This window comes from Urocitellus parryii, chromosome 13, assembly GCF_045843805.1.
Source record: "Urocitellus parryii isolate mUroPar1 chromosome 13, mUroPar1.hap1, whole genome shotgun sequence".
In the NCBI taxonomy this organism is placed as follows: Eukaryota; Metazoa; Chordata; class Mammalia; order Rodentia; family Sciuridae; genus Urocitellus; species Urocitellus parryii.
In genome coordinates this window covers 52010863-52035870 of record NC_135543.1, presented here as the reverse complement: position 1 = coordinate 52035870, position 25008 = coordinate 52010863, and the positions used below count along the sequence as shown (strand labels likewise).

The 25008-nt window shown below is 37.3% G+C and overlaps 1 protein-coding gene across 1 annotated transcript in view; it reads left to right on the top strand.

Annotated features, from left to right (window-relative positions):
* Positions 1-25008, top strand: part of Myom1 (myomesin 1) — a 129643-nt gene that overhangs the window by 60586 nt on the left and 44049 nt on the right. Inside the window, exons 12-19 of the mRNA XM_026394533.2 lie at positions 655-854; positions 2500-2556; positions 7563-7687; positions 13003-13186; positions 13880-14054; positions 15715-15836; positions 19540-19736; positions 23932-24058. Of these exons, the coding sequence (XP_026250318.2) occupies positions 655-854; positions 2500-2556; positions 7563-7687; positions 13003-13186; positions 13880-14054; positions 15715-15836; positions 19540-19736; positions 23932-24058 (1187 nt within the window). The remainder of the gene's footprint in view (positions 1-654; positions 855-2499; positions 2557-7562; positions 7688-13002; positions 13187-13879; positions 14055-15714; positions 15837-19539; positions 19737-23931; positions 24059-25008) is intronic.

Sequence of the window (25008 nt, the reverse complement as noted above, 5' to 3'; positions counted from 1 at the left end):
TACCAGCTGCTGTAAAAGCACTCAATTAGAAATCAGTTTCCAAGTACTTAATTTCCCCCTGGAAATCTCCCTGCCTCTCTAATCAATCTCATCTGTTAAACAAACAAACATAGGACACTAACCTCTTCACCATTCCACCCACACAGGATGTGGTCACCATCAAGAAAATATGTTGAGCTGTTTTCCAAACTACAGAGCAAATAATTATCTTTTTTAAAGGCGCCACCTTCCCAATAATGCTTCATTTTCAAAAAAAATAAAAACCTACTTAAAAAGAAGACAAAGAAAAAAAAAATCACAAAGGGTAGATTAAAGTCATCAGCTCAGGAGATGTGTCCCCATAAGACTCACCCTCCCAAGTAAAGATGATAGAAACCCACCTATTTCTTGTTCCCCCAGACTCCTCCACTTAGCATTCGAGACTTCTTAGCTCCCTACTTTGGAGTTCAGAAAAGGTCAGAGGCTCCTTTTTGCTTATTGAAGAAGACGCATTACATTTGAATGGAACTGAGTGCCTGCAGTTTAAATCAGTAGCAAACCATGCTGATATTTAACAGAGATGATCTGAAGCAACTAGGTGGGTTTGCAGCTTTGGCACTATTGATTTAGCCATACTTCTTGTAATATTCTTGTCAATCATGTTCCTTCCCGTAGATGTGAGGTGGGCACCGATTGCTGGTCTCAATGCAACGACACACCTGTGAAGTTTGCTCGTTTTCCAGTCACTGGATTGATAGAAGGTCGTTCCTATATATTCCGAGTTCGAGCTGTGAATAAAACTGGAATAGGCCTTCCATCTCGAGTTTCTGAGCCTGTGGCTGCACTGGATCCTGCTGAAAAAGCTAGACTTAAAAGTAAGCACTTTTCACTTTTTTCAGGATCTTCCTTAAACTTTAAAGAAAAAATAACTGCAGAAGGTTTCATTGCAAGGTTACCCCTTTCCCTTCCACTAGAGGGAGATGAGAATAAGAAATCCTTATTTTCATCAGAAAATCATGGGACAAGGGAGAAGCTTGAAAACATAAGATATATTTGGTTTTTGACTCACCCGTTCTCATATGGGCTTTATTTTTTTTAATCTTATTCAGAAAATGAACCTTGCTAATCTGAGTTCCAAGCATCAGGTGTGGAATGAAATACAAAAATAGCCTGAGAGCATTTTTATTCATTTTATGTATTATTAGTTCATCCCCAATAAAGGGAACCATAAAATGACATTACAAGAATTGTTTTGTAGTAAAATTTCAGTCTATACTATGCTTCTAACCCCAGGCCCTAATGACATTTTAGACCAGTAACTCTGTGTTGGAGGTATCCTATATATTCATTGTAGGATGCTTAGCAATTTTCCTTGCCTCTACCATTCAATGTCAGGAACATAGATCCCCAATTGTGATGATCAAAACTGTCTCTAGATACTGCCAAATATCTAAAGGGGGACAAAATCCCAAGTGGAGGATTACAGTTCTATCCATATATACAGTGTTATTCTTTACCTTAATTACATGTAATGGCATGGCAAAATTATGTCACCTTTTCCCTGTACCTGTGTCTTATCAGACTTCTTGATTATTCTCTAATCACTTTTCACCCACCCTCAGACTTCCCTGGATTTGCAAATTCTCTCCCTCTTTCCAAAATTTGCAAAATTCATCTCACCTTTTCATTTATCCCTATTTTAAAATTCCAACCAAAATAAGATGTGGTTGAGTTGATGATAAGTTATCTTCTTTAATAGTTTTTGTCTTTGTACAAACTGTGGCCAAAAGTCCCCTGATTAAAGCAGAAGTTGAATAGTTCTCTTTCTGATGTTTATGAGGATGGCAGAATGAATTTTTTCTCTAACTTTATTTCTATCTCTTCTATTTTCTTTACTCTGAATCTAAACTAATTTCCTTGGTGGATAACACTCCTCAAAATGTAATTGGAAATATTGCTTTTGGCTAGTTTTATTGCTGAAGGACACTCCCTCTCCTTTTTTATCTTCATAACCTGGGGGCTTATATTTGTTCCAATTGTTCTAGAAGTGTTTTTCCCAAATACAAGCTGTATAGGGGTAAAAATGGGATTTCATAACCCACTTGAATCAAAGGGTGAAATATGATATGTCAAGAACTATGTAATGTTTTGAACAACCAACAATAAAAATTAAAGAAAAAAAAAAGAAGAGACGAGAAAGCCTACATATTTCAGGAGATCCATATTGAACAGTTACATGTGTACATGTTATATACCTAACTTGTATAAGTACATTTCCAGAAAAGTGGACTCAGTCTGTTCAGAAAGATCCTAGACTCTAGCGGATGGTGAATCTATTGAAGATAGGGGCCATGTCTACCATAATACCATAACACATGCTTGGTAAGATTTGTTGGGAAAATACAAAAGTAAACTAACAGCAAACCCATTTGTGACTAATCCAGCCAGTTTATCAATTTATCAATACATTTAAAATGGCATTTGTGAATGTTTGTTATTTTTATTTTTGTCTCTGTTCAGGTCGCCCTTCAGCACCCTGGACTGGACAGATCATTGTCACTGAAGAGGAACCTACAGGTAAAAACTGGCTTCCCCAGCTACTGTTGCCAATGTTTTGCTATGCAATTTGCCTTTTGCTATAGAGGGCACAGTGTGTATGATTTAAGATGTTTTGGAAAGGACATTCTAAAACATCTGGAGACCATGAAGTGACAGATCAGAGAATCACATTTTGGAGGCAGCACTGGGGCTTGAATCTGGGGCCTTCTGCACACTAAGCAAATACTCTACCACCGAGTCATACTTTCAAAGCCCCAGAGAATTACATTTTGTTTTTTAAACTTTATTGAGGTGCAGTTCTTAAACAATAAATGCACAATTTGATACATTTTACATATGTACCCACCAGAAGCCATGGCCATGATCAAAATAATAAACATGTCCATCCCATCCCCCAAATTTCTCATGCTCCTATGTGATTTTCCTTCTTCACCCCTGCCCCATCTCCAGGCCATCACTGATCTGCTTCTTGTCACTATATTTCGTATTCTCCACAATGTTAGATAAATAAAATTATACTCATTTTTGTCTGATTTTCTTCACTTGGTGTAATTATTTTGAGATTTGTCCATGTTGAAGCGTGTATCAATTCATTCCCATTAATTATCCAGTCACTATTAAAAGCATTCTTAAGTATTTGTGTAGACATATACATTATCAGTGCTCTAGGATAAATACCTAGGAGTTGAATGGATGGGTTATATGATATGTGCATGTTTAATTTTTAAAGGCATTGCTAAATGATCTCTAAAACGATTGTACTGGGACTGGGATTGTGAGCAGTAGAGCGCTCACCTAGCACATGTGGGGCACTGGGTTTGATCTTCAGACCACATATAAACAAACAAACAAACAAATAAATAAAGGTATTGTTTCCAACTACAGCTAAAATATATATTTTTTTAAAAATGATTGTACCATTTACACTCCCACCAGCACTAGATGAGACTTCCGGTTGTTCTATGCCATCATTAGTACTTGTATGATCAGTCTTTTTAATTTTAGCTTTTGCAGTGGGTTCATAGAGGTATTTTTTTGTGGTTGTGGTTTGCATTTCCCTCATAATATTTTTGTGTCATTTGATGTCTTTGTCAAATCTGAACATTTTTAAAATTTCTTTTTCTGGAAATGTTGTGGTACTAGCTTTTATATTTCAATCTGTGACCCATTTCAAATTAATGTTTTCTAGATTGTGTGAAGCAAGGATCTTAGTTATTATCATTATTAGTATTATTACTTGTGTATGTCTTTCCAATTATTTCAGCTGTATCTATTGGAAAGATTGCCCTTTACCCATTGAGTTTGCCTTGGCACCATTGTCAAAGTCAAATGACTAAATGTCTATGAATATATTTCTAGAATCTCTAGAATTTTATTTTCTATATCTCAATATAATACTGTCTTGACTAATGCAGCTTTTATAAGCTTTATTTTTTTTTCATATATTTGAATCAGGAAGCATAAATTATCTTAAGTTGTTGTTTTTCTCCAAAGTTGTTTGACTAGTCTGTCTTTGTATTTCTATATAAAATTAAATTATCTCATCAATTTGTGCACACACACACAAATAAAACAAAACAAAAACAAAGCCACTTGGATTTCAGTTGGGATTCTGCTGAATCTAAGTTGACATTTTAACAACATTGAATCCTCCAATTCATGAACAAAGATATATCACCATTTATTTAGATTTCTTTCATTTATCTCATCTTCATATTTTGGTATGTTTGTCTTGCACATTTTGTCAACTATTTTTTAAGTATTTCATATATCTGATGATATTGTTCAATTATATTGCTTTTTAATTTTTAATTTTTAATGTTAATATATTGAAGTATAATTGTCTCTTATATATTGATCTTATGTCTTCCACTCTTGAAGAACTAATTTAGCCAAACAAACATTAGGTTTCTTGGAAATTTTTTCCATAATTATTTGGGTGGAGTACCGGGGATTAAATTTAGGATCACTCAACCACTGAGCTACATCCCCAGCCCTTTTTTGTTTAGAGGCAAACTTACTTACTTACTCACTGAGTTGCTTAGCACTTTGGTTTTGCTGGGGCTGGCTTTGAACTTGCAATCCTCCTACCTCAGCCTCCCAAGTCACTGGGATCACAGGTGTGCACCTCTATTCCTGGCTCGGAATAAGTAATAAGTATTTTCTTAGTATTCAATTTTATCTCTTTATACCATTGACTATAATTCTATGTTTTGGTTTTTAGTAACTTGGATTTATAATATACATATTTTCTCAGCCTTCCTTTAATTGCCATTATATTAATTTCATTAGTAGTGTAAGAATTCACAACATTATTATTTCACTCTCCCCTCCTAGCCATGGTGCTATTATTGTTACACATTTTATTTGCTTATATTCCATATTATAAACCACACAATATAATGTTATGTTGACTTTAAACAGTCAATTATTTTCAAAGAGATTAAAAAGTTTAAAAAAAAATTCTCTCCAGCCTAGTGGCACACACCTGTATTCCCAGCAACTTGGGAATTTGAGGCACAGGGATTGCAAATCTGAGGTCAGCCTTAGCAATTTAATGAGACCTTGTCTCAAAATTTAACAAACTTAAAAGATCCAGTTATGTAGCTTAGTGGTGGAATGCCCACTATGTTCAATCTTAAGTACAAAAAAAAAAAAAAAGGGAAGAAAAAAATTCTCAATATTTATTCACATTTTTGCTGTTTTCTTTGCTTTTCAGGTGCTATTAAGACTTTCTTTCTACCTGAGCCCACTTCCTGTAACTTTCTTATATTGCAGGTCTATAGTTATAAATTATTTTATCTATTGTATATTTTTTTAGAGCCTCTGTTTTACCTTTTTTGAGATACATCTTCACTGAATATAGAGTTTTAGACTGACAGTTTTCTTTCAGTATTTAAGAGCTTGGTCCATTGTCATGCAGATCTGCTCTATAAGAATGACTGCTGTTATTATTTCTGTTTCTGGGTAGGTGTTATGTCTTTTTTCCTCTATCTGCTACCAAGATTCTCTTTAGCAGATATTACTGGTTTTAGAAATTTGATTATGATTTGCATTTGTGTAGTTTTCTTCATATATGAAGAGTTTCTAGGACCTGTGAGTTTGTACTTGTTATTAGCTCTGGAAGATTTTTACTTGCTCTTTCTTGTATCCCCTTCTGTCTTTTCTTCTTCAGGAACTCTGACTACATGCCACTTGAAACCACTTGAAATTGTCCCACAGCTCCCTGTTGCTGTGTTCATTCAATCCTTACTCTCTTGAGTCCGTGGAGTGTTTTTATTGCTGTTTCCGTGTCCTTGTCTACTTAATCTTGTTCAGCAATTCACAGATACTGATTCTATAATCAGCAGCTTTTCTTGTTTTGTTTCTATTGATTGATTCTTCTCCTCATTAGAGATCATGTTTTCATGTTTCTTTTCATAGTTGGTAATTGTTTATTAGGTGCCAGACATTTGTTGGGTGCTGGATATTTTTGTATTTGTAGAAATACACTTGAGCTTTATCTGGGAAAACAATTTTAATCTTTTTAAGAATTGCTTTTGTTAGGTGGCAGGGAACTCAATCAGGTTAACCAGAACAAGAGAAGGAACAAGAGCATCATGCAAGAAGAAAGAGACTTGTAGGATTATGCCCTTATTAAAGTCCATAGGCATTCCCACAAGTGTTGTAGATTGGTGAGTTTAAAGAGAACACATAAGAAAGGGGAATTTATTTACATGACTTTGATGTTGATCATCAGATTTTATTGTGGTTAGCATCTGAAGGGTATGTTGAGTTTGGGTCAGTGAGATGAGGAACAAGTAGACTGTATCACAAACAACCACACAGCAGGGCAAAGTTTCAATTAGGCCAGACAGGATTGGGTACAACCGGGTATCGAACCACTTATGTCAGACCTAAAAATGTCTGCCAAGGCAGCAACTATATTAAATAAACAAATGTACCAATTTGGCAAACAAAATTACAAGATACCCTCTATTGTTTCTGGAAATCCTAGCTGGGGAGAAAATTAGAAGTTATGAGAGTGGGGTTGGGAGAGTCACAGAGAAGGAAAGGGCAGATTTCAGGAGTACCCAGATCCTGGCAGTCCCAGGGTATCTAGAGTTTAGACCCAAATGAACTCTCCACAGGCAGGTTTCCACTGGCTCCGAGATTAAAACAAGGTGGAGCACAAAATCCTTTGACCAGGTAAGCAGAAGCCAAGGTCAGCAGAGTTGGGATTATAGTTGAAGCTACGGTAAAGCTGGTCTTTCTTTCTTTTCTTTTTTTTTTTTTTTTTGGTACCAGGGGTTGAACTCAGGGACGTTCAACCACTGAGCCACATCTCCAGCCCTATTTTTGTATTTTATTTAGAGACAGGGTCTCACTGAGTTGCTTAGTGCCTCAACCTTGCTGAGGCTGGCTTTGAACCTGCAGACTTCTTGTCTCAGCCTCCAGAGCCACTGGGATTATAGGCATGCGCCATCGTGCTGGCAAAACTGGCCTTTCTTATAAGCAGAGAGTGAGGGTCTGGAAATACAGAGATACCAAAGGTCAGCGTTAAGTAAGTGCCTCGAGGCTAGTGGGTGGGACAGAGATATGAACTTCACTGAAACTGAAAGGACGCACCAAAGGAATCAGCTGAGCACACTGGGAGTGCCAGTACCAATAAAGGATGACAAAATCGAACCCCACCCCCTCGTGACACAGGGCAGACTTCAGCACGCACTTCTTCGCGACCTTCACGACCTTCAGCACCTAAGCTCCCACTTGCTGTGCTGTTCAGTTTCTGTTTTCATCAAGTCAAGTATAAACAACTCAAAGACAAAAACCGTGTCCTAGGCTCCTCAGGTCTGTGTGCTAAATACTCCATGGCATCTAACCATTGAATGAATGATGTTTCAGGGAGATGTTAAAGACAAGGTACTTCTTTATACTGTGGAGCCATAATTAATGATTCCTCCCAGAGGACAAAAGCATCTGGAACTCTCTGAGTGTCCCAGGCCACCCAGATGGTACGCTCACTTGTCCTTGTTGTTTTTCAGAGGGTATTATTCCCGGGCCTCCCACCAACCTCTCTGTCACTGAGGCCACCAGGAGCTACGTGGTACTAAGCTGGAAGCCCCCTGGCCAGCGTGGCCATGAGGGCATCATGTACTTTGTGGAAAAGGTAAGACTCCAGAATCAAGGTGACCTTGTGCCACTTCCCAAAGACTTTTTTTTTTTTTTTAAGTAGAAGTAAAGTTGTGGGAACAATGAACTGAGGGAGAAGAAAAGGGGGACGTCCTGAACTCTTTACATCCTTACAACCATGAACTCTCCATAGAAAAATGTATATCTGGTGGAACTTTGCCTGAAAGTCTTCTTGTCTCAGGGGACTTTTGGAACTTTAAGCCTCACCCATAAACTCTTAAGAGGACTTACAGATCCCAAATCATGTCTCCTATAGGAAAAAGAAATATTCCTGAAATTGTAGATTGCCTTTATGATGGCATTTTTCTGGAGATTTTCTGCCTCCCTTTCTGTGTTAAGGGATCTTCATCCCTCTACCACTTGAGCTTGTGTGGTAGGGAATGAACATCAATGGGGTAGATAGGTCAGAGGAATAGAAAAGTCGCACTACTTTCAAAAAACAGGGAGAGTTGAGCATAGCAAACCCTCACACACCACCGTGGAAGTGCAGAGAGTAGAGTGGGGTCAGGGATGACAAAACCACCAAAGACACTGGAGAGTGCTTTCTCACAAACACACTTGTGTTGAGGATCAGAACACTGGGGAGGGTCACATACAATGAAGGCCTAGAGTGAGTGAAATGGACGAGGATGAAATGTCAATCAATCATACACCCCTGTTCAAGGGGAGTTCTGATAAGCACTGATGCCCAGCAAATGGAAAAGAGTCAACCTGCAGGACAGGATTGGGGAAACGGATCCAGTTGCCAGTATGGAAACACAGGAGAGCCTGCAGGTAAGGCCCAGGTCAAAGGGATGCAAGAAATCCCTGGTTCACAGGATCATGGCTTCTTGAAAAGGATGTTTAAGGAGTTTGCTTAACATGAGGCTCAAAATCCATTTGTTAAGAAAGTTTTTATGAGGTGTGGGGAGATTGCAGTGGTAGAACACTTAACCTAGCATGCATAAGGCCTTGTGTTCGATCCCTAGTACCTCAAACAAACAAACAAAAAAACCCACATATGATTAGGGTATAATTGAGAAGATAAACCAAAATACTTTTTTTTGTCTTATATATTAGAACATTTACATTTTTATTGGTAGTGATGATGCACTTTTTTGGTTGGTTGATGGTTGGTTCTTGTTTTTTTTGGTTTTGTTTTTGTTTTGTACCGGGGATTAAACAAACCTGGGGGTGCTTACCCACTGAGCCACATCCCCAGCCTTTTTTTGTTTTTTATTTTGAGACAGGTTCTCGCTAAGTTGCTTAGTGCCTCACTACATTGCTGAGACTGGTTTTGAATTTGTGATCCTTCTGCCTCAGCCTCCCAAACTGCTGGGATTACAGGTGTGCACCACCATGCCTGGCCTATTTTTTTTAACAGTAAATGAAACCAGCCTTTGCACTTTCAAATTTTATTTTTATAAAATTGTATACTAGCATGAAAACTTATCATTTACATTTTACTTTGATAGCAAAATCATAGAAGGACTTTTTTTCACATAAATACGGAGTGCAAATAATTTTCCTCTTTTATCTTGAATGCTTATTCATCAGAATTGAATATCAATTCTATCAATCTATTAGGTCACCTTCCCTGACAATTATTGCAAGAGAATAAATTTCATAACCATCTGTAAATTAGGCAGCAACATAAAAACAACATAGAGATATCTTTTGGTCTTTTATTTATTTCAAATCAATGGCCCTTGACAAAATTATAGGAGAGCTAAAAATGCGAGTGTCCAGGATTTCCATTTTTTTTTTTTTGTACCAGGAATTGAACCCAATTCAATTAAGGGGTGCTTAACTACTGAGCCACATCCCCAGCCCTTTTTTACTATTTTATTTAGAGACAGGATTTCACTGAGTTTTTAAGTGTCTTGCTAAGTTGCTGAGGTTGGCTTTGAACTCTCAATCCTCCTTCCTCAGCCTCCCGAGTTGCTGGGATTACAGTATACACCACAGCGCCCAGCTCCATAATGTCCCTTTATTAATTACTTTCCTCATGTTTAGCTCATGTCTTTGAGCTGCATTCCTCTCTTCCTTCTTATCCCTAGCAAACTGATAACCATAAATACATCATCTCTTCCACATGAACATGGACATTTCCCAAAAGAGTCTGGTTTTGGGGGGCTGGAGCTGGCGCTGGGGTTCAGTGGTAGCACACTTGCCTGGCATGTGTGAGGCACTGGGTTCGATTTTCAACACTGGGTATGAATAAATAAAATAAAGGTCTATCAAAACTACAAAAATATTTTTTAAACAAAGAGTCTGGTTTTACAAAAGTAATATTTAAAATTTTTATGTACATAGTTATATTTTCTAGATATTAGCCTCAAATAAAATAAAACCCAAGTAGCATTCTGAGCTTTTTTTTGTTTGCTTGTTTGTTTAATAGAGGGCAAGAATAGAGTGGTAGATAAATGTTCATTTCCTGGGAGTGTTTAACACACACCTGCTCTTCATCGCTTTGAAATGATACACAGGGAGTTCTGAATAACCTCTGTGACAGTAATTACCATCTTTCCTGTAATAACAAAGCACAACAACCCAATTCTGAGGCATTTTCTGAGGAGTCAACACTGGCTTCTGTTGAATGTTTCCTCTGGTCACACCAACTCTAATTTCTCCATAAAAGTCTGTCACTTCCCTAGACATAAATATCTATGAATCTGTGATTAAAGATGTTAAGTATCTTCCACCATCCCACCCATTTGGATAGAAGTGGACGTTCATGGGTACCATGTTGATTTGAGAGGCAGCATGGGGTGCAATCCACTCTTACAGAACACCCAGGATGCTGAGACATTGGGGATATAGAACATGTCCAAAGACTTGGGGGTGTTTACAGAACTGTCTAAATGTCAAACCATTCTGAGCTGAGTCTAAAATTATTTTTGCTGAATTACTTCTGTCCCATGGTGTATTTCCATTTCCAGAATGTTCATGCATCTGGCAGCACTGCCTCTTGGGTCAGTCCCTGTGCTTGCATCTTCTCTTGGAACTTTTCGCCTGGAATTTGCATGCACATAGAACATGAACCTGTCTACAGGTCTGCAACCAACTAGTTATGCCATATCTGTGATCCCTAAAATGATTGAAATTGATTGTTTTATTAGTGCAGGAATCAGATGAATCCATTTCTGCACTCCAACCGTCCCTATCCTATATTCTTTCCAGCCCCCGATTTTTTCCTTGTGTATCTTACATCTTAGCTCTTTCCCTCATTCCCCTGTCAAAAATACAGTCCTGTCAGAGATAAGGACTATATCACTTGCCAGGCTCTGTTTCTATCCACAGGAATGAAAATAGTGTTTGCCATAGGCCTGGAACTTTTCTACATGTTAACCCACTGAATTCTTAAAGTAACCCTTTGAGGTTCATAGTTTTATTTTCATTATAGTTATTTTGTAGATGAGAGAATTGAGTTATTGGTGGGATATATCATTTGTCCAAGGTCACACAGCAAGTATGAGCCTGAGCTAGGATTTGAACCTGGGCAGTCTGGCTCAGATCCACAAATCCAACCACAGGTTGAACATTCATAATCTGAAAACCCAAAATCATGAGCCAACATGATGCTCAAAATGTTTTGGATTTTAGGTTTTCAGATAGAGGATTCTTAACCAATAAAGTCTATGCAAATTTTCCAAAAATCCAAAAAATTCCAACATCTGAGGCACTTCTGGTTACAAGCATTTCAAATAAGGAATACTGAACCTGTATTTCACAAGGCTGCCTTTCAATCTTGCCAAATTCAATCTCTTGAGAACTTCAAAAGCATCGTTGAGAGGGGTAAAGTTATAACAGCCTATAAAGTTCTTAACCTAACAAAAGACAGCTATTATTTTTTATTATGAAAGTATAAACGACCAATAATTGTTTAAGGAAATGCCCCCCTGGGGGGGATATGTCAAAACACAACTATAAACTAAAAACTTAAATGTCTGAGACAAAGTTACCCTTCAGTAGGCAGTAGATCACACAGACAAATGACACATTATCCTAAAAGACACTGCAAGGGACTTTAGAGGTTGCCTTACTAAATCTGCCTATTTTACAGATGATGAAACCCAGACCAAAAGCATTCATGTGATTTTCCAAGGTCGTGTAGCTCATTATTAACACAACTAGGATCAGACCCATGTCTTTGGGTCCCTTCTATCATTCCACGCCTCCAGTCAAGACAGTGAAGATTATGCTGAATGATGTTCTAGTAAACTTACATGCCCCAAATATGTCACCTTTGACAGCTGATTAATCTATCACAAAAACTGGATTTCTGGAAAAATCTTTTGAAACCCTTAAAAATATCTGTAGCAAAATCAGACAAGATTTTAAAAATCTCTGCTTCTGCTGACCTTGGATGCATTTGGAAGTAGACTAGGAGAAAGAAAGGCTCACTGAAGAATTCTGACAGTTTTTTTACTATATTCTCTACCAAATCTCACCACATTCTCCATTTAAGGATTTCTATGTCACTCTACATCATTTTAATTTTAAGAGTAAATCTCTTTAAATTAGTTTTCCCATGACTTACCCTAAAATTTGTTCTAGAATAAAAAGCACACATTCTTGGTCTTTCACAAATTTCATTCATTCATTCAAACTAAAAAAGTTGATTACTGTGTGCTAGATACAGTTCTAGGCTCTGGGTTAGAGTAGTGAATTCAACAGCTCTCTAAATTCATATACTTTCCGGTGGAGGACACAACAAATAAGTTATTTAATTTCAAATAGGGATACATGTTTTCGAGAAAAATTAAGCAGGGCAAGGGATAGAGTGATGTAAAAAAAAAAAAAAAAAAAAAAAAAACAAGAATTCTTTTTAAATTGGTGATGGGATCTGGTGATTGAAACAGCCTCTCTGAAGACACGTGGATATTTGAGCACAGGACCTGAATGATGTTATGAGTCACTAAATAATGCTCAACTAAAATAATACAGTTTATAACAATGTCATGAAAATTTATATGATACAGCATATTACATTTAATTATCTACCCTATGTATTATAAAAATACCTGACTCCAAACTATCCTTGAAATAAAAACTTCTTTAAGTAGATCGATCTGCTTAATAAAGGAAGTGAAGTCTTAAAGTCCCATGTTTGTCAAAGCCCCTTTGGTATAGAGAGAGAATCCTGAAGATTCCAGGGGCCTCATCCCCCACGTTCTTCTCTTCTCCAGTCTAACTTAGGGGCAGGTGGCAGTGTGTTGGCAGGTAAATGAAACTTGGGGATGCCTGTCCTCAATGGAGCCCCCTTTGTACTCGGTGGGCTTTCAGTGGGGGTCCCTGTTCTTGCTGCAGTGTGACGCGGGAACAGAAAACTGGCAGCGGGTGAACACAGAACTCCCGGTGAAGTCTCCACGCTTCGCCCTCTTCGACTTGGCCGAGGGGAAATCCTACCGCTTCAGAGTGCGCTGCTCCAACTCTGCAGGAGTTGGGGAACCCTCCGAGGCGACAGAAGTGACTGTGGTAGGGGACAAACTTGGTAAGTGTAATGTCAGATGGAGCAACTGTGAGCTTATTTACTCCAAGAGAACATTCCAAGCATGAATGGAGTTAGTATGCATACGTGCATATACCCACAGTATCTATGTGTGTATTTATATACATAACTGAGCACTTATTTTAAATATCTAAATGAATTTAAAACTGAATACATCTAATGCAATACATTTGGGGAAAGAGATTTACTTGCAATGTTAAACACTTGGAAATACACATAATGTCATTTATTCAGAGTTCATTTTATAGCTATTTTCTGATTCTTTTCCTTTTTTGTTATTTCTTCCTTTCTAACCCTTCCGTTTGGGTCTTATAAAACACACACACACACATAGGTAAAAATGAATCATTTTCATAAATTCAGACCATTCATCTTCCCCAGTAATCATATATTTGATTGATGATTGTACTTGGCCTATCTGTTGAATAAAAATTCATTATTTTTGTTTATAAAAAGTAGACTTCCCCAGTTTTTCTAAAGTGCATGTAAATTTAGTTGATGTTCCCAAATTAGCACTTAAAATTTTTCTGCCTTAACAAATATATTATGAAATAAAGCAAATTATTGATATAATTATTTATTTACAATTTCCATATGTGTGTGTTTATGCAGATGTGATGAGGTTAATTTTTCCAAACCATCCTGGGTTTTATCACCATTTTTCTCCTTACTCAGATATTCCCAAGCCCCCTGGCAAAATCATCCCAAGCAGAAACACAGACACCTCAGTGGTGGTTTCCTGGGAGGAGTCCAAAGATGCCCAAGAGCTGGTCGGATACTACATCGAGTCAAGCATCGTTGGCTCTGGCAAGTGGGAGCCCTGCAACAACAACCCTGTAAAGGGCTCACGGTAATTAAACGGGGTGTCTTAGAGCCACTGGGGGCCCAAACTGCAGCCCAAACATCTAATGGAGGGAGATTAAGAAAGAGAAAAATACCACACATCTACCTTAAATATCCAAATCCATTTAAAACGGAGCACGTCTATTGGAGTACATTTGGGATGAAAAGTTTGGCTTGAAATGTTGAATACTTACTTAGAAACCATGGCAGTTCTTCTGAGAGTTCGTTTTATACCTCTTTTCTGATTCTTTTTCTTTTTATTATTTCTTTCTTTCTTCCCCCTCTGTTCAGGGCTTTAATAGGGAATGAGATACCAGATTCCAAGGACCTAATAGGCTCTACCAAACACACATGAACAGAAAGCTATCACCATTTCACCAATTCTAAGCATCACCATGATTAAATCCTATGCTAAGCTGACATAAGAAACAGCAACACAGGGACATTCTGGATGCTTTTCCACCTCGTTGTCTTTGTTTTTAATGTGAGGAGGGTCATTTTTTATTGTTGCTGTCAACTGTATTCTCAACCAGCTTTGTAAACTGGTGGTGAATTCTGCACCCACACTCTGAGCTTCCTTTGATTTAGAGAACCAGTCTGAGAGGGGGATCAGATGGGCTGGTGGGGCAAGTTCTGGCGTGGACCTCTTCTAAGGCCAACCACCTCATAGGATGAATTGGTTCCTTTGTAGAAAATGAGAGAATGGGAGAAGGAAATATATTTTGTAAAATATTCATTTCTTACAACACAGTGTCTATGCTCTCCAGCATTTTCCTGGGGCTTTTCAGGAGCGTTCATGAGGGTAGCAGAGTCTGCCCTTCTACAATCAGACCAGAGCTGCTGAAGGGTCATATCCACAATATCTCAGCGCCCCTAACACTTGAGGGCTCAATAAATATTGGCAGAACCAAGCTGACCCTAAGCACTGAAAGACTGGCTGCCTTTATAAATATTTGAACAAGCTAAAAGTAATATAGTCATTAGCAGACCTGTTATTTCCTCAAGCTACAGTTCTTAGATGGATTTAAATATTACAGTGACTCATGAAACAGCTATTTATAGCCATGAGAGCAATTGGAGAGTAAGGTTGTTGTATGTGTGAAACTGCCTGTGGATTCCCATCTCATTATTGAATACTTACATCTAAATAGTAATTCTGGAAACCATTTTTCACCTTATTATCAGATTCCAGGGTAATTCTCAAGTAATTGTACCTTCTTTGGCATGTAAGGAGACAGTCTCTGTGACAAAGAGCAGCCAATACCTTATAGTCATAAGCATATGCCCGAAATAGCCATTAATAATAACATTAATGCCACCTATTATTTATTAAACACCTCATGTGTGCTAGACCCTGTAATGATATTTTTTCTACTTTATGGCTAATCTTTACATGAAATTTTTATGTAGGTGTTATTATCCCCATTATACTGATGAATATTAAGGGGAAAACCAGGAGTCCTCATTTTTTTGACAGTTTTAAAAATTGACTTAATTGCCTTCTTGTCTAAAGTACATATGTTACCTGAATCTCTCTAAAGATCTTTTCTTCCTTTTGAAAAAAAATGAATCATTTTCATAAATTCAGACCACTCAACTAAACTAATAATCATCTTCCCTAATTTTCTTCCTAGGAAAGTCTTTTTGAAACTTTCTTTCCCTTTTAGATTTACCTGTCATGGATTGGTGACTGGTCAGAGTTATATTTTCCGGGTCAGAGCAGTTAATGCAGCTGGACTTAGTGAATATTCCCAGGATTCAGAAGCTATTGAAGTCAAAGCTGCTATTGGTAAGTTCCTTATGCATAACTTGGTAGGGAAAAAAAGTGAATTTCTCTAAATTATAAAAGAAGATACCGTAGCCTCCAGAAATCGTCTAAAGCTTCTCCTACTGCTCCATCTTCCGTCTTTAGATGATCATTTTCTTTGGCTTTAGGTGACATCTAACCCCCCATAGCTGTCATTGACAGATCTTCATCACTTATCCAGATTCTGCACATCTGTAACCTTTTCATCTTCACAATTCCACATTTCCTCAGATAGTTTCCATTGTGTGAAACTCCATTCTAACTTCATGCTCATCCTGGGACTGTGGAGGGCCATCCTGATTCCATGAAGTGGTATATCACCCATAACCCAGATCATCTTGTACCTAAAAGCTATTTCATCTACAACAGAGCTTGGCTTGTTTTCACTAACAGTACACTAATATGCTTCTTACAAACCCTTCTAGAATTCATGTAAGGTGGTTGCTTAATGATATGCTTCATCTCTGCTTGCAAAATAACCAACAGAATAAAACCAGTAATAAAATAATTATATGTATGTGTATGATGTACCTCCCAATTTTGGATTGAGTAGGAAGGGACCTGGGTAATCCAGACCAACAAAAATAAAATCTGTGATATGCTAACATATTAAAAAGAGATTGAGCTGGTGGTGTAGCTCAGTGGTAGAGCACATGCTTAGCATGCTCAAGGCCCTGGATTGAATCCCCAGCACCATATATATATCTATACACACACACACACACACACACACACACACACACACACACATATATATATATATAAAGATCATTTAATGTCTGTTGTCTTCTATTATCAAATATTACTTTCTAGTATTTCCTTTTCGTTAAATTTTTTTAGTTATAAATGGACACAATACTTTTTATTTTTTTATTTTTATGTGGTTCCGAGGATCAAACCCAGTGCCTCACACGTGCTAAGCAAGCATTCCACCACTGAGCCATAAGCCCAGCTTCTCTAGTATTTCTTATAATAATATGGACAATAATAGACATGTTTCTTGAAGTTGGGAGGTACAGGTCATTCCTGTTGTAGTAATGGATAGAATTCTGTTATGAAATCAGGATCTTTCATATGATGTCTCTTGTACACTTTTTAAATATTATGTCTCTTGCCTTTTTTCCCTATTCTGTTGAATAAGAGAGCTTATCTATCTCAAGAAATGTCTAAGACTTGTTTTTCTGTATAAACTAAAAACTGCACTGGGTTCTGCAAATAGAACTGGTTTCTGTTCTATGTCTGTGGTTTTTTTGTTCTCATTTCTTCTTTTTTCCAGAATATGGAGAAGTTGAAATGTTTCCTGGTGTGCATTATGAGAAATGTGTGTTCTCCCTATTTCTTGTAAATCCAAGTGATTTCTGTCAGACCAAGATGGGTTTTGCTCTGCTTGCAGTCCTGATGTTATTTCTGTTTGTTCTGTTACCTAAGAGCGCGTCTCCAGGCTCACAGCGTTTCTGTTGTTATCTGGCGATTGTAGGGGGAGGAGTGTCTCCAGAGGTGTGGCCTGAACTGAGTGATGCACCTGATGGACTAACAGACTCCAGGGGGGGCGTGCATGGAGCCTCCCCACCAACCTTGCAGAAAGCTGCTTTGCCCAGTAGCAAACCTAACAAACCTTCACCACCCAGTAGCCCTCTCAGCCTGGGCCAAACAGAAGTGAGTAAAGTAAGTGAAACAGTTCAGGAAGAGCTGTCCCCACCACCACAGAAGGCAGCTCCCCAGGGGCAAAGTCAGTCTGACCCCCAGAAAAAGAAGAAGGACCTCGTAGGTGAGAATTGAAAAGTCAAGCCGTTCCATCTGTCTCCATCAGTGTCCTCACCTCTCATTGTCCGGGTCACATTCTTCATCATCCGTGTTCACTTCCATCAGTGTGGATTCTGAGTGTTATGTTTTCAGCTAACCATTCGAAATACTGTTGACTAATGAATTATAAAAGTAATCAGAGATGGGTTGGACATTTATGCACTATTCCTTGAGCTGAACAATGATCAAATGTTTAGAGGAATTTGGTTCCAGAGCCTATTTTTTATTTATTTATTTTTGTTTGTTTGTCAGGCAGACATACCTGTGGCCTCATTTTGCTAAGAGACGTAGAAGGTCAGGAAGAGCTTATATTAGAGCCCATGTGCGATTCTTTGGAGTACGCATGTTCAGTACATGTACAGGAAAATTATTTCATCAAGAAGTGACCGGGATCATAGTTATTAACTTCTATTGCTCATTCTTAGGTTTACAAGTGACTATTCACATTTAATTCAAATCATTATCTCTTTGAGTTGTCATGAAAAGCTTAACAGGATATTATAATCACATAGCGCCATAGTCTATGATACACAGTCCACACTCCCAGATGTCAGTAAGCTGACAATGACCTGATTCGGATATCTGATACCTGTGCCTTATATATTCTAAGAGACCATGTTTTTCTTAATCCAAGTGAAATGCTGAGCATTTGCTGATAAGTTTTTAAATGCCTCTGTCTGTCTCCTCTCTCTATCCCCATTCAAACTTATATAACTTCCTCTATTTTTTAACATTTATTTGTCCTTTTAACTCAAGAAAACGAATGGGATTTTCAGTTGAGAGTCCATATGCACAAGGGATCTGAAATAGAAAGGGAAAGAAAGCTGTTTATGAAGGCAGTTGGTGAGTGTAGGGGGGGAGAAACAAATGTATTTTATTTTAAAAATCTTCACTTTTCTGAGGATCTTTTTGAATAAGAATGAGATTGTTTCTTCATCTCCTATAATCCAAATAAATATTCATGGAATTATTTTTGATGCTATTGCATAGCTGGGTGGATTTCTATCACCTTACCCTCTCTTTCTTCATTGAAAACTAATAAGCTCAGTAGTGAAGTGAAAAGTTGATTAGCATAGCCAGATAAATGTAGAAGGACTTTTGAAATATCCTCCCAATATTTTTCTAGCTAGGCACTAATAAACACAGCGACAGCCATTCGGTATTTTGTGCTACATGAATGACGTTCCAACATCAAGTTTAAGATGATGTGACAAGAGCTAGGGGTGTAGCTCAGTGGCAGAGCACTCACTCACCTAGCATGTGTGTGGCCCTGGATTGCCTCCCCAGCATAAGAAAAATTTAAAAATAATAATGTGGCAAAAAAGTATTATCTGCTAAGAGAAAGTCACATGGCAAATAGTGCCTTCTTTTAAAAAAATAGTTTTTAAAGGTGGCATCCATCTGAGCTCCAAAATAAGATTTTTTTCCCTGAGTGCAGACAGAACCTACATAGTTATAAGATCTCACCAGGGTAAGTGTTCCTGAATGATGAAGTGCTAGCCATTTGGAAATATGTGGAAATTCTAAATACACAATTTGCGACAGGAAATGGTGTACACATTCCATTTTCCTCAGGGAGCAAATAAAAACAAACCATATAAAGAAGCAACAATGTATACCTTGGGAAAATTTTCTTTTTATGGGAAAAAAATCATTTTTCAGGATATTGTACTATTTTTAAATGTTTGAAATAACAATTGCAATGAGATTATTACTGTGTGTTCATTTTCTTCTCATGCTAATACCAAGTTACTGATCAGTCAGTCTCACATTTTCATTTTATACTGCAAGACCTTCATTCAGGGCACCAATCAAACAAGTTTCATATGTACAGAGTCATGCGTGCATTTCTCTTACTCACGAGCTACTCATATTGCAACAGCGGCACCATCTCCACCTTATGACATCACCTGTCTTGAAAGTTTTCGTGACTCAATGGTTCTTGGATGGAAGCAACCAGATAAGACTGGAGGGGCAGAAATTACTGGATATTATGTGAACTATCGTGAGGTAATTGGTGGGGTACCAGGAAAATGGAGAGAAGCCAACATCAAGGCTGTCAGTGACGAGGCTTACAAGGTAAGCATGTGACCATCCTAGGGTGACAGGCCCTATGAATGAGGATGTGCTTGCATGCACCCACTCCTTATAAAGGATTTGTGTCCTTTCTTCAGTATCCATCCTCTGCATGAGCATGACTTTTATGAAAAATATTCCTCAGTCCATACAAGTAGTTTGGCTAACCAGGCAGAATTTGTATTTTCTTTTCTTTTTTTTTTTAAATATCTTTATTTTATTTTTATATGGTGCTGAGGATCGAACCGTTCCAGTGCCTCACTGAGGCATGCCAAGCAAGCGCGCTACCACTTGAGCCACATCCCCAGCCTCAGGATTTATATTTTCTGGTTCTTACACATAAGCATAATTTCTTAGAATATTTACTATTAAATGCATAATTATTGCAAAAACTAAAATTTCTTTCAAAACTTACAAAATATGTAAGTGGTATGTCACTAGCTTATAATTTTAATATATCACCTGTATATTTTTTGGATTCTCTATAGACATAGTCATATTATCTGCAAATAATGATTTACTTCATTCCCAAATTTTATTTCTTTTACTTCATTTTCTTACCGTACTTTATGCCTAAAGCCTCTAGCACCGTGTTGAATAGAAGTGTAGAAGTGGTGATGCTGGTCGTTCTAGACGCGATCTTTATTTTGATCCTTATTTTAAAAGAAAAGTTTTCAAGTGTTTCACCATTACTTACTCTGTTTGCTAAACGTGCTTTGCAGACGATATTGCCCATTAAAGGAAGTTTTCTTCTGTTCAAAATTTGTCAAGAATGAATTTAAACTATTTTTCAAAAATGCTTTTCTGATTCTGTTAAGTGGTCATAGTTTTCCCTTTAATTTTAATGTGGTAAATTCTCGTAATTATCTAATCTCAGCTACTCCAGAAGCTGAGGCAGGAGGATCACCAGTTTGAGGCCAGCTCAGGCAACTTAACAAGACCCTTTCTCCAAAAAAAAAAAAAAAAATTAAAAGGGTGAGGAATGTAACTCACTGGTAAAGTGCCTCTGGATTCAATCCTCAGTATTGGGAACAAAACAAAACAACCTTGCATTTCTGGTATATATTGTATTTGGATATTATGCAGCCTATATTGTATACTCTTCTTATATATACCAAAATTTTATTGTCAATATTATTTAGGTTTTGCTTCTGTGTTGTGATTGAGATTATCCTGAGACTAGAATTAATTTGATACTGATATCTGACAAAGACAGTACAGGCACAGAAAATCGCAGGATAATCTCACTTAGTTGAGCTGTAACTTCACTCATTTTAAATGTCATTTTATGTATTTTGAAATGACTTTATTAGATGCATACAAAGTGACTCTATTATTAAGAACACATTTTGTCTTGAAGTCTATATTTTCTGTTATTATTATAAGTACCCTGGTACACTGGTTTTCTTTTGGTTGGAGTTTGCATGGTATGTAACTTTTCATTTTCTTTTTTTATTATTTTCCATATTTCTGTAACTTTATGTATAAACTGTAGCATACAGTTACATTTTTTCCCCCTGTATGACAGTCTTTGTCATTTAGAAATATTTAAAGTTACTACAGATTTTCTTTAAATTCTGGGCCTGGGGATGTAGTGTGGTGGTAGAACACATGCCTCAGGGTCCTGGGTTTGATTCTCAGTCCTGCAAAAAGCAAAATGTGGATTTGTTTTTTTTTTATTGTTGGTCGTTCAAAACATTACATAGTTCTTAATATATCATATTTCAAAATGTGGATTTTTATTTTGTACTTTCTATTTGTTCTTCCTGTTATATGATTTTTTTGTTGTTTTTTCTTGATTACTTTTGAATATTTTTAAAAGCCATTTTATTTTCCCCTCTACACTACCTTAAAAGACACATTCTAGGATTTTGGCTTGCTTTTGGTGACTGAGCAAACTTAGAATCTGATGTTACTCCATGTGTTTCACTCTTGTCTCAGAAGCATTAAGACCTTATAATACTTTAACCCATTTACCATCTTCCCAAGGTATATGCTATTGCATGTGTGTGTCTTATGTTCTTTTTAAAATCTAAATAGTATTGTGATCAGTGCTTTAGAGATACAATATTTGTTTAGATTTACCTCCATTTATACCATCCTATGAGCTGTTAATCCTTAATCTTTGACATTCCATTGAGATTATTTCCTTTTTTAAAAAATATTTATTTTTTTAGTTTTAGGTGGACACAATATCATTATTTTACAATTATGTGGTGCTGGGGATTGAACCCGATGTCCCTACATGCTAGGCAAGTACTCTACCACTGAGCCACAATCCCAGCCTGAGATTATTTCCTTTTGCCTTGAATAAATATTTTAGTATTTCCTTTAGTGAGATTATTCTGAAACCAAATTCTTTATTTCTTTAGCTGTTAAAACTATTTTTATCTGTTCTTTTTAGTTATACATGATAGTGGAGTTAATTTTGACATATTTATACAAACATGTAAGCTCTTTATTTCTGTTTGTTTGAAAATATCTTTTCTCATTCTACAAAATTATTTCTTCTAGGTAAAAATTCCATAATGGTAGTTTTTTGTTTGTTTGTTTGTTGCTTATAAAGATAATTCCATTATCTCCCTGCTTATTGTTGCCTCTGACATGGCATTTGAGGATAATTTGTATTTTTTAGGCAGCTTTAATATTTCACTTTATTTTTTGTGTACTACACTTGAAATATTATCTGTCTTTTAAAATGTATCTTCAGGGCTGGGGATGTGGCTCAAGCGGTAGTGCACTTGCCTGACATGTACAGGGTGCTGGGTTCGATCCTCAACACCACATAAAAATAAAATAAAGATATTGTGTCCACCTAAAACTAAAAAGTAAATATTTTTTAAAAATGTATCTTCCCAGGAATTTGGGGGGAGGATTCTTCAATCTGTGAGTTGAATTTTTCAGAAATACCTCTTTAGAAAATTCTTTATCTCCTGAATATTGTTTCTACCCCATCTTCCTCACTTCTCCCAGAATTTTAGTTAAACATGTTTGACATTCTTGCTCTATCTTCCATGTCTATTAATCACTCTTCTCTCTTTCCCATCCTCATGTCTTTCTGTCTTTATAATTTCTTCTGATTTTCTTTCAGTTTACAAATTATCTTCCTTTGCATCTGATTTTTCTATTAAGACATTCATATTTTTTTTTCTTGTTGCAGTCTCCCTTTTTTCCAGGTCACATTTTACATGTTCTGTGGTGTACTTCTCCTACAAACCTTTTTCACACCAACATATTCCATCATTTCTATTCTGCAAATGCTTTCACATCTGCTACTTTGTCATCCACATTTACACTTGCAAGAACCCCATTCTATCCAATGGATATAGAAAATATTAGGTCACACAGTAAACAGCAGAAGTGTAATAAGAACTCCAATATTGTAATTCCTGACTTAGAACTCATTTTTCATTTATACATGCCCTAGTTTTCCATTGACACATAACGAATTACCACAAATGTTGTGGCTTAGAACAACCTTTTTTTTTTTTTTTAATGTCATAGTGTTCATGAGTCAGGGGTCTGGGAAAGGCCTAGCTGGGTCTTCTGACAAGGTTCTCACAAGGCTGCAATTTGGGTGCCTGTTGGCCTTCAGTTCTCTTCCAGGTTTCTTCAGACTCTTGGCAGAATTCACTTCCTTGAAACTATAGAGCTAAAAGGCTTGGACTCCACCATGCTTCCCTACTCCAAATGCTAGTCACTTACTTGTTTCTTCTTAAAGAAAAAGAACAAATTTTGCTTCAGGAAGGGCTCAAGCCCCATTTTTAAAGTTCTTGATCGATTACATCAGTTCACCTAGGATCATTTCTCTTTTGATTAACACAAAATCAGCTGATTAAGGACCTCAATTCTTTCTGTTAACATCCCTTCTCCTTTGTAATATGACAATGGAGAAGGACTCAATGACTCAGTCACAAGGACTGATACTCTAATACCTTTGCCATATTCTATAGGCCATAAGCAGGTCATGGGTTCATCTACACCCCAGGGAAGCGATTACAAAATGATGTGACTCACGAAGGGCCGCCCTTGGGTGTAACCAACCCAGGGAGGTAAATAAATAAAACATTGAACAACTAGAATAAAACAAGGTCATCATGGGGTATTCCTGAGACAGGAGGTAAATAAATAAAATGTTAAACATCAAGAAAACACAATCCTGATACATTCCCTCACTGTGATGTTGTTGATGTTGCAGATTAGCAACTTGAAGGAAAACATGGTGTATCAGTTCCAAGTGGCCGCCATGAATATCGCTGGGCTGGGAGCACCCTCAGCAGTTAGCGAAAGTTTCAAGTGTGAAGAGTGGACCATTGCCGTTCCAGGTAAACTGAGGACAACCTGCCTCGGTACTGAGGCTTGGAGTTTCTTGCAACAGAACCTACAACATGAGACTCAATTGAAGTACTACATTTAAGAGAAAATAATTCTCTTAAGTCCCTCATGCTAATCTAAAGTTTTTATAACAATGTCAAAAAAATGGATAGCAACATAAAATTGAGAATCAATTCCTAAAGATTATGTTCCAAATAAATCCCAAAGCCCCCATATCTCAAACTGTGCTTGGAGTAGGATTGACAGAAGTACACAATTGGGGTGCTAAGTAAGCATTTAAAAGAAATCACAATCTTTGCTTTTGCTTCTTAAAGGCCATTAAAGGACATCCAATTCAAATTCCCACAAGAAAATTTCTCAAAAGTTTCTTGCATTCCCTCATTATGCAGTTTCCCAGTGCTCTGAAGCCTCTCATTTATCAACTCCCCAAGTCTCTCTCTCCAGACCCAGTCTATGTGGCTTCTCCTCCTCATTTTCTGTCCCCCTCCCTCTTCCCAGCTGTTTATTGTGTTATGTAGATGGATATAATGTACCTGCCTGGGACTTAAGTCTGGCTTCTTCTCTCCATTTGACCCTCTGCAGTGATTTCTCTAGTTTCCTCCCTCCCTTTCTCCCCCCCCCAAATTTGGCTGGCAAATAATCTCCTTTGCAGGTGGTCACAGGGAAGTGGCTGAAGGTGGGAGGAAAGAAAACAGGAAGTAGGCAGAACAACTCACCTAGGTGGACACCTCTTATAGAGCTGTAAGACTGAATAAGTTTAATCAGTGAATACAAACAAATTTGCTAAGCCATTAAGATTCCAATTATTAGCGCTGATGTGTTTGATGCATGATTTTATTTTGTTTCCAATGGTACTGACTTCAAATGTGTCCTGGGATGATTAAAATCTTCCCATGGGGTTTGATATTCAGCATATTTAACCACTGGCATAGCATCAAAA